The sequence below is a fragment of the Chinchilla lanigera genome, unplaced genomic scaffold (genome assembly GCF_000276665.1).
Source record: "Chinchilla lanigera isolate Chin_1 unplaced genomic scaffold, ChiLan1.0 scaffold00044, whole genome shotgun sequence".
In the NCBI taxonomy this organism is placed as follows: Eukaryota; Metazoa; Chordata; class Mammalia; order Rodentia; family Chinchillidae; genus Chinchilla; species Chinchilla lanigera.
In genome coordinates, this window is record NW_004955445.1 from 12,303,010 (window position 1) to 12,318,602 (window position 15,593).

The 15,593-nt window shown below is 42.1% G+C and overlaps 1 protein-coding gene and 1 long non-coding RNA gene across 2 annotated transcripts in view; one reads left to right on the forward strand and one right to left on the reverse strand.

Moving 5' to 3' along the window:
• The first annotated feature begins 1,142 nt into the window (after positions 1 to 1,142).
• On the forward strand, positions 1,143 to 5,586 carry LOC106149420. The gene is made up of 2 exons (XR_001235599.1): positions 1,143 to 1,741; positions 4,173 to 5,586. It is a non-coding gene; the product is annotated as an uncharacterized LOC106149420 (long non-coding RNA).
• Positions 5,276 to 15,593, reverse strand: part of Stk4 (serine/threonine kinase 4) — a 90,728-nt gene continuing 80,410 nt past the window's right edge. The window contains exon 11 of the mRNA XM_005392454.2: positions 5,276 to 9,390. Within this exon, the coding sequence (XP_005392511.1) occupies positions 9,232 to 9,390 (159 nt within the window). The 3' untranslated portion in view covers positions 5,276 to 9,231. The remainder of the gene's footprint in view (positions 9,391 to 15,593) is intronic.

Here is a 15,593-nt window from a genome sequence, read left to right on the forward strand (position 1 = left end):
CTTTGATAGGTTCTATTTGCTGTGACCTGGGGTGGGGACTCTCCTGGCGGGGGAAACACAGTATTATTTGTGATCTGCTATAAAACCTGCTCTTCCTCAGCCCCATACTGCAGATCTGAAAACAGATCCAGAGAAGTTCAAGTCACACAAGAAGCTGGCACCATTCCTGAGTAACTTTGGGTGAGAATTTTTTAGCTCACATAAGAGCAGCAGGATGTTCACATTGGAAAATAGGTGTGGAAGAGAATCGTTTTGACTCTTAAGATACTTTTTGAGGCTCCCAAGAGTGAAGAGAGCCCAGTAAATAATAGCCACCCTCCACTTGTGGCACTGTGGCACTCTAATTTACAAAGTGTTTCACGTTCACCGTTTCATATACTCCCCTTACACCAACCTCGTAAGACAATAGCAACAATAATAAAATAGTATCACCATTATTGAAGCGTTGAGAGAACTAAGGCCCACAGTTAGACAGTTAAAAAGTAGTGGATCAGGGATTCAAACTTAGGCTTCCTGACACTGGGTTATACTCCTTTTCTCCCACCATTATCACTCCCGTCACTTTGTTTGGCAAACACCTCCTTGGGGACCATTGAAGCAAGTGGCTCTAAATCTAGGTCCTATTCTGAGGTCACAAACTTCATATTCCAGGCCAGCTGGGCTTTGCGACTGAAGAGGGGAACATTCTCTAGGAAGCTTAGTAACCTTTGAGAAGAAAGGGCGATTTTCAGAGTCCTGTTTGATAGGAAGAGAAGGACAGGACCGATGTAGACTGATGTTTGCCAGTGGCAAGGCCTTGTCCAGAAGGCCTGGGTTCACAGAACCCTCAGGAAATCCAAGGAGAGGAGGCGATTGCGCACAGCTCAGCTTTGAAGTCAGACTTGACAGAAACTCAACAAAAAGGCTTAAATATACGGGGGTCCAGAGGTTCAGTGGAGGTCATCGTCTCTTCCCCTTCTCCCTCTGCTCTGCCTCTCCCGTGTTGGCTTCATTCTCAAGGAGGTTTATTAAAAATTATTTGATGGGAGAACATAGGGATGCCGTGTAGGGTAGAGAAAGAATATGGTTGAGGGCAGATGGACTTGGGCTCGAACCTCTGGTACTTGAGTGTGATGTCGGTTGGGGTTCTTTGCCCCTTTGAACCTGTTGCTGCACCTGTCTTTGAGTGTTAATGTCAAGTTCAAGTGTGGTGTGCCTGGAACTATAAATGCTAAAGGTTAAACCAAAAAATACACAGGAAGGAAAGAAATCAGCATCTTCCTCCAGTGGTCTTATTTTCCTCAGAGAGGTAAAGCAACTCTGAGTACAGGTTGCAGTTTGCTTCTCTCCGGATTGCAAAGCAGACTCGCTCCTGTACTTGAGGCTGCAGAATGAACGCCGGGGTTTGAGTCTGGACTTGACACCGCCAAACCTTTGGCCTCGGTTGATCATTCACCAAAGCAAGATGCTGAGATAAAAGCTAGTGCACGAAGGGGAACCACCCATTATATTTGTACATGGCTGGGTAGTTTCCTGTCCATGACCTCAGAAGCTTGCAAAAAGAATCCATTGGAGTAGATCGTCTTTGTTTATTCAAGTATAAAATACACACAGGAGAAAAAGACTCTAATAGATCACCTCAGTGAATTTTCTCACTGTGAGCATCTCCATGTAATGAACAACCAAATAAAGAATTGGAACTTGACGACCACCCAAGAAGCCCTCCTTCTCCCATCCAGTCTCTACTTCTCAGCCTCCAGAGGTGAGTTCCTGAGCTTAGACATCCATTAGCTTGCCTTGGTTTTGAATTTTATATAAATAGATTTATACATTAAATATTCTTTTTGTGTCTCTGGCTTTTTTTTTTTTTTTTATTGTGGTAAGATAGGAACGTCTTCAGTGAATCCCTGTAAGTGTACCCTTCAGTAGCATTATGTACATTCACATTATGGTTCAACCATCACAATCACCCATCTCTAGAACTTTTATATCTTCCCGAACTGACACTCTACCTATTAAACACTAATTCCCCATTTCTCCCTGTCGTTGGCAACCATCATTCTACATTCTACTTGACTACTGTACGTGTCCTATATAAGTAGAGTCATATATATTTGTCCTTTTGCATTTGGCTTATTTAACTAGTAGCATATGTCTTCAAGGTTTATCCATGTTATAGCATGTGTCAGAATGCTCCTTTTAAGAACTGAATAATATTCCACCATATATATAGATCGTATTTTATTCACTCATCCATCAATATCTGGCTTCATTCTGACATTTGACTCAACCATACTGATGTATGTAGCAAGAAAATGTACAAGCAATGGCCAGCCCACATACAAAAGCTGAACTTTGACCCACAACCTGCAGCAACCTGCCCAGTAAACCAACCTGCCCAGTAAACCAACCCCATAGCCATAATAAATATCCCAGGAGGCCAGGTTGCTATTGGTCAGACTTGCAGGAAGCCAGATTGCTAGCTCTAGTGACAGTTGAGCGAGCAAAATAACAACTTCTGTAACAATTGGTCCAGAATGGCCAGGATTTCATTAATAATTGATAGCTTTCTAAATTTTTGTCCCTACTTCTCATTTAGAACCAACAAAAGAACACAGAATGTACCAATCACGTAGGAAGTCCTGGAGCTAGTTAGCTTGCCTCCCGCTTTCCTGTGCCAACAGCTTCCAGTGAGGGCACACTTGCAGACTTGCATTTTCTTCACTATAGAGCTTTTCCACTCCTCCGCCTGCCCAAGTGCAAATTAATAGTGCTGACTTCCTTGAGAGAGCAGGCTCCAGATAGTCTTTGACCTTCCCATTTGGTTAACCTTCACTTCAGTTCTCAGTGCTGTATTCTACTATATGAATTCATGTAATTTATTTATCCATTGTACTACCATTGGGCATCTGTGTGGTTTCTAGTTTGGCAAAATGATGAATAATGCTGCTGTGAATATTCTAATATATGTCTTTTTATAAAAATATGTATACATCTCTGTTGAGGAAATACTGGGTCTTATGTATACTCATCAATATTGGAGAGTTCAGTTGCACCACATCTTCACCAGCACTTAAAATTCCCATCACTTCCATTTTAGCTATTACAGTAAATTATGTTATGGTCAGTGTGTAGTGGCAGTACATTGTAGTTTTAATTTATATGTTCCTGGTGTTTAAAATCGAGCTCTGTTTCAGAAAAGCATGCCACACCTGGCATGGGGGCGCACACTTGTAATCCCAATACTCAGGAGGCTGAGGCAGGAGGACTGCTGCAAGTTCGAGGTCAGCCTGGGCTACAGAATGAGTTCAAGGCCAGACTGAACTGCATAGTGAAACCTTGTCTTAAATAGACAAAAAAGCAAAGCATGCCAGTTCCTTGCTGAAAATCCTGATGCTTCTCCATCTCATCAGGGGTAACACCCACACCCATAAGGCTGTTTACAGTCATGTTTTCACCTACCCGAGAGTGCTGTTCCGGCCAAAGAAACCATCCTTCCATCCTCCCAAAGCAACTCTTTTTTCCTTGCCTCAGTGCCTTTGCTTTTGCTGTTCCCTCGGCCTGCAATGTGCATCTTCCAGGTCTTATTCCTGCCTGGCTCCTTCTTGTCATTCTATTTTTCCTTGAAACATCATCTCTTTCAGAGCCTGTCCAGATTGCCCTATGTAAAGTTCTCTCCCTCTCTTTCCCCCCTCTCCCTTTCTCCTCTCCCTCCCCCTCCCCTCCTCCCCCCTCTCTCCACACACACCCATTCTCAATTCTGTGGGCCAGGGATACAGCTCAGCACAAGTGCCTGCCTGGCAAGCACAAGGTCCTGAGTTTGATTCCCTACTACTGAAAATGCTACTACCCTATTTTATTCCTTTATATCACTTATTCCTGTAATTGTCACTTACATGTTACATAATCTCTGTGAACACAATAGTTACAAATTAAACCAAGCTTGGTGTTTGTCTTGCAATGGTAAGTCAAAAACTGTAAGCATTGCTGTCTTTGACGATGTGATTTTCTGAAATGGAGAACATCTCTTGGAAAAGCCCCAAACAAAAGACACTATAAGTCTGTCCATTTCTACATGATTTATTCTTAGAAAAACTAATGGTAAAATCTCATACAAGTATTTTACTTTGTAAATGAAATTTGGTTTGGTCTCTGACAAGTTTTTCACCAAAATAACCTTTGATGTTTTGCAGAATTGTCCCAGAATGCACTGCAGAGCAACCAGCAATCCTACCCCTGCCCACTAAATGCTGGTAGGGGCCTCAAGTGTTGTCTGTCAAAACATTCTCATGCATTTCCAGAACAGATGCGGTGGGCAGTACTGCACCCCGAGAGTCACGCATCTACAGAGGGAGGGTGTACTACTACACACCTGAGTGTTTGTCACAACAAAATGAAGTAACCTAAAAGGCTCTGCATTGTAACTGTGATAGACTAGGTGCCAATATGTGTAAATTTACTTCATCTCTGCTTCTTCTGGTCATAGGTTCTTAACCTAACCAATAGGGAACATCTGTCATTACCCCTGGCAACAGCATGACAGTTACACAGATGGGCTACGGAATTATTAAAAACTACAGAGCAATTTGACTGAAGAGAGCTACACTTACTTTTTAGTGTAGTGTAACTCTGTTCCTTCCTGCTGCAGGGAAAACTTTCAAGACTACGAGAATTCAGGTCAGGCCGGGGAATTATTTCTGGAAAAGGATAAGCCATACAAGTGCAGGACCCTGGTGCTCCACTCTGAGTGCTGGGCCATGCCTGGCTTTGGGCAACTGCAGACAGGGATGGTGGGTTCCAACGTCAGGCTCCTGACGACCCTGCATTAGATTCCCACTCCAGGCTCTTTGTCCAGGCTGCACCTTTTGTTCAATATATTTTCTCTCCCTCAATTCCCACTTTTTATAGCGTTGGTCTTCTCTTCCTTGTTTTTCAAGTTGCAGGATAATACTACCTCCTCCAAGAGTATCCTTGCATGCCCCAGCAGCACAGATTATCATTCATTCTTCTACATGTCCACCAGCCGTGTGCTTCCTTCTCTCACAGTATTTCCCATGTTGTGTGCTTTTCTGCTTGACTGACTCCCTAGGTGCCCCACAAGAACTGTCTCTCATGTATCTTTACATTGCTGACAACTAGCTTTGTCCCTGGCACACAGCAGGTGCCTAGCAAAAGTTTACCTAGCTCTGTCCCAGCTTTGGACCCTAGAATACACACAAGATACAGTCAGTGTCACAAAGGTTCACACCATTAAGCAGGCACGTATTTAGGACTTCATTTTTAAAGACAGGAGATCTGTGGTCCAACGGACAGTTTATTTAAAACAAAGGTTGACAAGGTGTAGGAAGAAAGAGGAGGGAGAACAACAAATCTAACATAAAAGTATATAGGAAGCATCTCAAATTTTTTAAAAAAAGAAAATAAAAGGCAACAGAGGAGCCTATGTCTCATACATATACAAACTGCTGACCTCAAATGATTATTTACATCCAAACCTTACAAAATAGCATCTCGTCAGCACTTAAGCCAGTGTTATTAGTTTCTGTTACAAAAAAATTAAAGCTACAAACTTCACATTTTAAATTGTACATTAACAACAGCATTTAAGCTTTTTATTTTTAAATCCAAGTTGGTCCCAGTACAAGCTGGTGAGTTTTTTGCCCAATACAAACAAGAACATGGATTCCAAAGACAATGAATGCAATCCTGATAAAACATAAACCTAGTGCTAGGAAAGCACAGGGTGCAGTGGGGAGTCTGGATTGGGCAGGAACAATTCCCCCACAAATAAGGAGCTGCAATCTGTAGAGGCAACGTGGTAGGTTAGAAAGGACACTGGATAAGGACCAGAGAACCTGGCTGTAAATCCTGGCTCCCCTATATTATAGTGAGATGGCCTTGAGCAACAGGCTTTACCTCTCTGAGCCTCAGTTTCATCACCTGCAAAAGGAGGAGAGTAATACTTGTATCTCTCAAAGCTATTAAGTTTCTGTAGATCAAGGGCTCTTTGGAGTATCTATTTCTCTTTGAGTGTGTTTTGGTACTTCATATTTTTCCAGGAATTTGTCTATTCCATTTAAATTATTGAATGTATCAGCAGAAACTTGTTCATAAGATTCTGTTATTAGCCTTTTACCATCTACAGGATCTAAATTGATGTCATCACTCTCATTTCTGATGCCAGACTGGGCTACTGAGTTTTATATGGTATAATAAATGTCTGACACTTGATAGGTGCCAATGAATGTTTCCTAGTTTGAAACGACAGTTTCAAAGAGTCAAGTCTACAGTTCATAAATTACTTCAGAATACTGGATCATTAGTTCATTCATGCTACATATCCTTCGGTCCATCCATCCTTCTCCTTCAGCCAAATTTTCATCCATCCAACTGCTAGATGGGCAAAGGAATAAAAAGAAATAAAAATAGAAAGATGATTCAAGTTTACTAGTGGGAGAGAAATTAAGATTTTTTTAGAGACTACGGGATTTTAAAAAAGATACAATAGGTATGGGTCACAGTTTCTTGGAAGTCCAGAAAGCCTGAGTTCTCTGGAAGCTTGAGACACATGCTTAAGCTCAGTGAAAACTGTAGTATCTTGAATTTAGTATTCAAGAAAAAAATGAAGAGGAGTTGCTCTTCTGCCTTTCTGTCACTAGAAAGCAAATATATATTGCCAGGAAATTTATCTGATCCAAAACAATTTTATTTCTGACCAAAGGGCTCTGCCTAGCTAGACTGATGAGCAGTGGACTTGCTGGACCACTACTGTTGGGTTTACATATGCTTAAAACAAAATAACCTCCAGATCAAGGTCCACAGCCTAAGAATATTCATGGAGAAAAACTTAGCTTTGCTTTACTTGGACTGTGCTCAGGAAAGAAGAAAAAGGCCTTCTTCTCTGGTCCCTTTGTTTAAAGAGAAAAGAGACTAAGGCACAGCAAAGTGATGTGGAGTATGCAAGCTTAGTTTTTAAAACTTACTTAGCTATCAGACCTATTAATTCGGCTGTTTTCCAACCTAAAAATGCCACTTAGAATTAATCTGTGCAAGAAAAGATGATTTTTTCATTTTAAATAGACTTGTGACTTCCTTTTTCTCTGTTGGGAGTGTCTAACATTCTGGCTTGCCTAGGCCACAGTGAGTGAAGAGTCTTAGAGCACATAAAAATATAAAATATAGTTGGTATATAGAAGTAACAAAATTTCTTTTTTTTGTATCTGTTATGCCTGAGGGCTGCAAGTTAGACATGGCTGCACATGGTTCCATAGAGTAATGCTAACCCTGATTCTACCACTCACTAGCTATATTGCCTTGGGAAGGAACACTTCTCTCCAAATCCATTTTCCTACCTATGAAATGGACATTAGACACTTAGCCCACAGGACTATTATGAAATTTGAAGTCTACCTAGCCCAGGGCTTGGCATATATTAGTGGTCAATAAATGCTGCCATTTATTATTCCCTCAAGATCCTCAAATTGCCCTCTATTTTCTTTGTCTACCACACAGCTACTTCACCGGCTGAGCCCTGAAGACCAACTACCTTTTGCATTTTTAAAAACTTGCTTTAATTATAAAGAACAGAATATGATCACAGAAGAACAACTACCCCTGCCTTTCCATTGATTCTCGGGTTTAGGGAGCAAAAGCAACCGTGGAGTCAAATTACAATATTGTTTGGTACAACCTCGTCATGGCTCCCCTATCTGAAGGAAGAGATATTAGAACGAAATAAAAAGACATCTGTCTTTTCCAATTGTGGTCTCTCTTCTGTGTACCCGAGTGTGGCTCTGAGCCAAGCTGCAGGAAAATGGCTTCCTGCTATCTTTTGCAAAGCCCTCTGCTGTGCTTCCGGCCCTACCTCTGTCTGTGTGTGCTTGTCTGCTATTGGGTAGGCACAGCAGACCTCACGGACTCACTGATGCTGTTCTCTGGGGAAATCTTTTCATAGCCAGGTCACCTAAAAAGAAGCAAGGCAAGAACAGTTTTCTATCAGCTGGGATCCCTGGGACAACTTAACCCAAGCACACATCTCTTTCCTCAGGGAAGGGGCTGCTCAGTTCAGTATCCCAAGAGTGGAGCCCTGAGTCCTAATCCCTGCTCCTGCTGTAGCCTGGACTGTGACATTGGCCATGTCACTCCCCTTCTCATTATGATTATTATGGTCCCTTCTAAGTCTGGCATTCTGTATGTTCAGACTGAGCATCTTGGAATATTCATTTTTACTTCCAGACCTCTTAACAGCAAAAGAAAAAAGAAAAGAGTCACATATTTGAATGTGGATTTTTTTTTAAAAAAGCAATGCCCTGTACCCCCGTCCCTAAGGAATGTGGAGCAAAACGCCACTTGTGTAATTTTTCACATGAACAACGAGAGCTTCAAAATCCTTTTCCTTTTGTGGACTGAACACAACCCTGTGTTTGCTGAGAGTTCCTGGCTGGCCTGTCCCTTCACCAGATCATCTCTCCTCTTAAGGCACTGGGAAACATCTGTGATGTGACTTTAGGCAGCTGGGAGAACGGAGATGGATGAAAGACACTGAAACAGTAAAGGTCAATTTGCAAAAGGGGTACTAGGCTTCTCTTGGGACTCAGAGACCAAACACAAAGTCTCCAGGTGTCCTGAGCATCACTGTCAGCTCCAAAAGCCAGTGATGAACACACAAGGCTGAAACCATGGTGGAAACCAAGCCTAATTTTTACATGCAGCCCTACACAGGGTGAGGTTGGCTCCCAGGATTCAGTGACCTGATCCCCAGCAGGTTCCTGATGTCCTCAGCCCCCATGTTCCACAGTACCATAATCTTAGAGAAAAGAGGCGAACTATTAAAACTGTACCTGTACAGAGATGCCACCACACTGAGTGGGGAATCTATTTATAATTTATATATATATAATATGTATATTTATATATTTTTAAAAAATCTTTCCAGAAAGAACAATCAAAAACTACTGGGAAAAGAAAAACAAAAAGATAATGTAAAATTTTCCCAGCTATCAACTAAGAGTCTCTGTTTCTGGGGTTTTAAACTCGAGTTAAAAGCGCCAACATAGATCTTCGGAATAATATACCTGGCCAATGTAAGTACACACATCAAGATGGCACAATGACCGTCTAGGTAGCCCTTCCCACTGGCGCACATTCCTGAGTTCACAAAGGTGCTGTGGACAAATGACATAGCATAAGTGCTGGCTGACAAACATGAGACGAGCAATCCAGAATTCACCAAAGCCCAGGGCCCAGTCTCGCTCAGAAATTTTGTTGCCGTCTCTTCTTAGCCTCAATGGCATCCAGGATTGGCTGCCGCTTGGACTGGTACTTCTGCCGGATCTCTTCAATCTCCTGTTCCATCATGGGGTCGAGAGCCAAGAGCCTCTCCTGAAGGTCCTCCACTGTCCAACTCTTAAGCTAGAAGAGAAGTGAAATGCACATTTACAAAAAAGCACAAACCAAAGGCAGAAGAACAGAAAAGCCTAGCCTTCCCAGAGGGAAGGGAGACAGGAGGATGCTGTGGTCAGACCAAGCGTGGGGTGGTGGTGGTTGGAGGGTGACAATCCTTCCAAGAAATGGCACATCACAAAGCTGTTCTGAGACAATTTATCCCTGGAAAAGTTCTAAGTACTAATCGTTTATTATTTAATGTGGCCTGACCAGGAATGCTGAATACTTCCATGTTCTCTATCCTTTAAATTAATAAAATATATGTTCATTGTTACAGCATTAATAGTAACTTGCTGTACACAAAATAATGACTGCCTCTCAGTTCTTACCTAATCCATGAGAGAAGCACCTACACAGTGCCTACTGCTCTTTCTGGAGCTACACCCCGAGGATGGTACCAACTGAGCGTCGGACGCTCTCCCTCATCCCTGCCTTCCCACACCCTCAGTGTCTTGGCAGTATCATACCCATCACCACTGACATCTACTGGAGCTAATGATATGCCACATACTGCTCTAAGCGCCATGTATGAATCGTCTACATATGATGCTTAAGCATGTGGACACAACCTTTGGGCAGCAGAGGTGGAGGGATGGGGGTGGTCAGAAAAACCCTGAAACTTCTGAGATTAAGTTTCCATCACACAAAAATGACTTGATATATAAATTAATAACAGCTAGCACTTACATGCCTTTTATGTGCCAGATGCTGAGTGCTTTACATACACTGATTCATTTAATCCTCATAACAAATTATATGAGTACATTATTCACCCCATGCTACAGATGAACAAGCCAAAGAGGAGGGTGGCTAAGTAATCTTTCCAAATCTCCCGGATAGTTAGTAGCAGAGTCAAGATTCAAACAGTGCCGGGGATACAGCTCAGCAGCACAAGTGCCTGCCTGGCAGGCGCAAGGTCCTGAGTTCGATCCCTGGTACCAAAAAAAAGTAAAGAAGATTCAAACCCAAGGAGTATAGCTCCAGATTCCATGCTCTTAGCCAGCCCTACAGAAGAACTAGCAAAGACAAAGCTCAGAACTCAGCCTGTATTTAATACATGACTTTGCCTCTCACTAATGCCATGAGATTGGCAAGTTCCCAATTTCTCGAGGCCTTCTCAGCCACAGAAGTGGGACAATGATGCCTCATCTTGTCTGTTATAAAAATTAAATGAGATCTGCTGCCGTATGTGTGAAGCATGACCAGTCTTCATGGCCGGGGGTAAGAATGAATGCCCACATTATCCACAGCAGGTTGTGATACTTCATTCCGTTGCTCTTAAGCAGTTTAAAAGGTACAGTGTATCCAGAACTCGAAGGCCTATCCAAGTCTCACAAGAGCTCCATTATGCCCACATTTATAAACCAGCACCTCCCTCAGGCCTTTCCTGAAGCCTCAACGGCAAAGTGTATGGAAAGTGGGTGGAGGAGCCCCCATCCCTGCACCCTTCCTTGGGAGGTGGGGTGTGAATGAGTGCTGCAGTGCCCTCCCTAGAAATTCCTTAGCGTGATCTGTCACCACAGGAATTCTCCTTGGCCAGCTCCAGAGGGGCTGTCTGAGAAGTGAGAAAAGCCCACCAGTTCAAGACGAAAGGCTCTCTGTAATGTGAGAACGGAAAGACTTGGGAGCACGGGGAATGCTGGAAAGTTGAGCTGAAAGAAATGCATGTTTTTTCCAGCCTGTGGTTTTATACCACCTTGGAGATTGATGTTTTTGGCCCATGGGCACCCCAAAGAGCAATGCTGCCTAGTCTCTAAATTTTTCAATTCCTTCTCCAAAGACAGAACACCCCAAACCTAAAACTGACTGTTACTGGTAACAATTGTTAGGATCATGGGTCCTAAATCTGTATAGGCTGTGTATCCCTGAAAAAGCCATTCCACCTCTTGAGCCTCAGTTTCCTCCTCTGGAAAACTGACAATCCTAGTTCCTCACCTCTGGGCTATAATGAGACTTAGATGAAATATTGGGTAGGAGCTAATCATTAGCACAGAACTTCGTACAGTGTATATTTGGCAAACAGTAACCATTCCATAAATGCTACCACCACTGGCATTACTATTGCTGACATTACTATTATTACTATTGATACTTTGAGACAGTGTTTAGTCTTCTATAAACAAGCTGTTCCTGAAACCTCTGATTCAAGCAGAAGAAAACAAATGAAAAAAAATTCTACTTTATTTGGTACTAATAACGCCTAAGGGCTGATACTTTCCCACAATGCCCATTAACTTACACTTTCACAAAATATTTTCCATCTATCCATTTGTCACATATTCACTGAATTCCTACTATGGGTCAGGCACTGTTGGAGGCATATGGGATACTTCAGTGAAACAAAACAAGCTTTCATTTTATGGAGGTGACACAATAATAAACATAGTAAATTAGTAAATTATTCTCACATTAGAAGGTGATGTGTGCTTTGGAAAAAAAGCAAAAATAGAATGAAAGAAGGCAACCTGAGAAGTGGGAGGGAGGACTGACTTTCCATCTACCCATTAGATGGAAGAGTGAAAAGTAAACTGTTAAACTGCACTGACATTTCAACTTGCTCTGCAACTTTGGACAAGACCTTTTCCACATGCTTGTTTCCCCATTTCTAAAAGAGAGCTAACTAGACGGTCTCAGAGGTCTTTCCAGACTCAGTAGTTCTCAATGTGTGATGTATGGATCATCTGTATCAGAATCGTTTGTTAGCTGGGTGTGGTAGCGCACACCTGTAATCTCAATGCTTGGGAAGCTGAAGCAGGAGGATCGTTGTGAGTTCAACGCCAGCCTAGGCTACATAGTGAGTTCAAGGCCAGCCTTGACTACAGAGCAAAACCTTGCCTCAAAAAAAAGAGGCAGAGTCAGAATCATTTGTTAGAAATAGAGTCCTGAACACCAACCCAGAGTTAACTTAACCAGGTTCCCTGGGAGGTATTTGCATTTTAAGAAGCTATTCCTGTATTTCTTAAAAATTCTCAAATTTGAAAAGCGTGACTCTGCATCTTCTTTCTTGTTTTTGTTACCAAAATTCTCATAAAATAAATGCTGCTTGTCTCTAGTCCAAGGCTTCATCAAGGGTTACAATTTCCAGGCCTCTCTGTTGCCCTTGATTCTAATCTGGGGTCAACAAGCTCTCCTGCCTTATCTCAAGTACCTTCAGTCTAATTTATGGCTGCCCTAAGGCATTTGGGGCTTAAGTTGCACCTGACCTATTAGAACACAGCCAACCAGGCACTGTTGAACATTTGGTCACACCATCCAGATATGGATTTTTCTGAAAAATAAACTCAAGACAATGGTTGTTTCAGGCACTAAGGGTAGCATTTCACTTTCCTGGTCTTTGGTGACATAAATACATTTTAAATGGCTATCTTGCAGTAAAATAAGTGTGGTTCTACAGTTGTACTCTACTGCCAGTATTGTAAAGGAGCAAATTCTTACACTAGTCATGTAAGTAGTGTGAAGTGTTTTCACAAGCAAGGGAAATTCACCATTTATTAAACCTTGGGATTTATTTTATTTTTTTGGGTTTATTTCCGGTACCGGGAATCGAACTCACGACCCTATGCTTGCCAGGCAGGCGCTGTGCCGCTGAGCTAAATCCCCAGACCCTAAACCTTCAGATTTAAACACCCTCCATACACTGTGTTTCCCACATTTATATGTCTAGGCAGAATTCTCGGAATTCTAGACTCTCACATCCTGATTAACTCTTAGTGGGATCTGAGCCTGTGATATCTCACAGAAATCTGCAACTTACATTCTCAACCAAATTCTTAAATACCAGCTCTCCCTCATCCCCAAACCTCTTCACCTTACTTCTCAGTCCTCTTGACCTCAGAAATGTGTCTGATCTTTCCCATTACCTTACTGCGTTGCTGTTTAATCCAAACCTCAACAATCCTATTGACCTCATCTCTAACATACTGGTATTATTCAAATCCAACCACGGTTTTCTGTCTCCACCTTCATTCCCTTAGTCCAAGTCATCATCCTCTTACAGCAACAATTATACCTAAAAACACAGAAATAAATCAGATCATATCTCCTTTATTATGTCTCTTTCTTCACTCAAAATAAAGTCCAAATCATCAGGGGCTATAAAGGCACCACATCTCTGGCCCCCACTTCCCCGTCCAATTTCATTACCTACTACTCTCCTATTTTGGTCAGGGCCCTCTAGCCATACTTTATTTCTGATCCTCGAACAGGCTACACTTTTTCCATCCTCAGGGGCCTACAGAGTTGGTGATGCTTTTGCCTAGACGGCTCACGTGCAGTTATTTCTTACTCTTCACATTTTAGCTCAGAAGTCAACTCCACAGAGGATGTGAGGGAGCCTTTTCTGTCTTATCTAGAAAGGTTGCTCCTCTATTTCCTTCAAAACAATCATGTATCTTGTAATTATTTGTATTTCTTTTACTTGTTCTCTTATTAAGATGTTAGTTCCATGAGGGAATGAATGACCTTGTCTGTCTCATTCGCTATGCTCCACATAATTCTGGTTGAAGGGAGGAATGAATAAAATACCTTTCATTTCTAGCCAAACAATAATGAAAGCCACTGAAGGCAAAAGAGCAGACTTACACCGAGGACCAGCACATGTAACCAGGTTCTGGGCTTGGAGGACTAGGTGTGGAATGAGAGGAAGATTCTGTCCCCAAAGAGCTTTTAAACTTAAAGGTGATTCTCACTCACCTGTCTTTTAAAATCAAAGAAAATCTCTGCTCACTAATTAACATGTTTGTTTTGTACGGGTTGATGAGAAGCAGGTATCCAATTTTGGGTCAACCATCTCTAAAAGGCATATCCAGTTTCAGCTTTTACTCAGACACGAAAGAACTACCACGAGAGAAACACCTTGGAAAGAATGAAATAATCAAAAGAATAAGGGACATGATCCCTCCGGACAACACACAGTGAATGGCCACTTTATAGCCATGGCTCGTTACTGAATGTGCGTTATGGCGAGGAAGAGAGACCACACAGGGATTTCTTGCTGTCTTCCTGGGAGAAGTGACATTTTAGAAGGAGAAACTAATAAGAAAGCCTCTTAATCATGAGTGTGTAGAATTTTCAGACCACTTGAAGGCTAATCACACATCCGTCCTGGATCAGCGGAGAAGGATGAGGTCTGAGTGAGGCGGTACTGATGTTCTGCAGGGCCACTCACTGCTGTCTAGGAAACATCTAGACTTCACCTGCCACTGCCTCTTATCAGTCAGATGACATCTGATGTCTCCTGAAGAACATCTCAGCAAGTAAAGGCAATGTATATGCAGATGGGGTTTCTCTTAAAAGATGTGACCCCCGGAGATGTGACCTCTGGAATTTTTTTTAGTTCAAAATCTGGTCTAACCTTATTTCACGAGGGTATAATGCTGGATTCTACACACACACATTGAGGAAATATGTTAACTGCTTTAGCGTTCGCCATGTGTTAGACCCTGAACTAAACGTTTTATCTGCACTATTAATCTATTTCTAAGGTAGGTACTACGATTATCCTTGTTTTACATGTGAGGTTGATAAGAATAGGCCTGAAGTGATACAATAAGTGATGGGAAAAGACAAGGAATTAGAAGCTGAAGCACTCTGGACATGTGGATGTGTTAGGGAAAATATAGAAGACTGAAAGCATTATGATTTTAACTGACATTAAGTATGTCACATGGCCCTTACGTTAAAAAACGCCTGCTGCCCCCAGTCATGATGGGTGACTTTAGGCAAATTGCCTGATCGTCCTGGAATTTAGTTTCCTCATCTGTAAAAATGGATATGCTGTGTTTCTTCTTGTAAACACATCAAGTGCTTCCTACATGAACAGCATGTTGCTGAGTTACAGTGACTCAATTTGAGGTGACTTAATATTCAAATCAATTCAGTCAACATTACTATCAGTTCTACCAGACTAGGAATACAAAAAGCAAAATATCTATCAGATACTTACCTAGCTTAGGGGCAAGAGTACCGTCTTTGAGTTCTATCCCTGGTAGTTGGGTACTGTCGGGAAAATCATCTATTATGTACCTGAGTTTCCTTATTTATCCCCCCCGTACCAGGAATTGAACTCACAACCTTGCACTTGCCAGGCAGGTGCTGCGCCACTGAGCTACATCCCCAGCCCCCAAGTTTCCTTATTTTTAATAGAGGATGACAGTATTTTACCTGCAGGG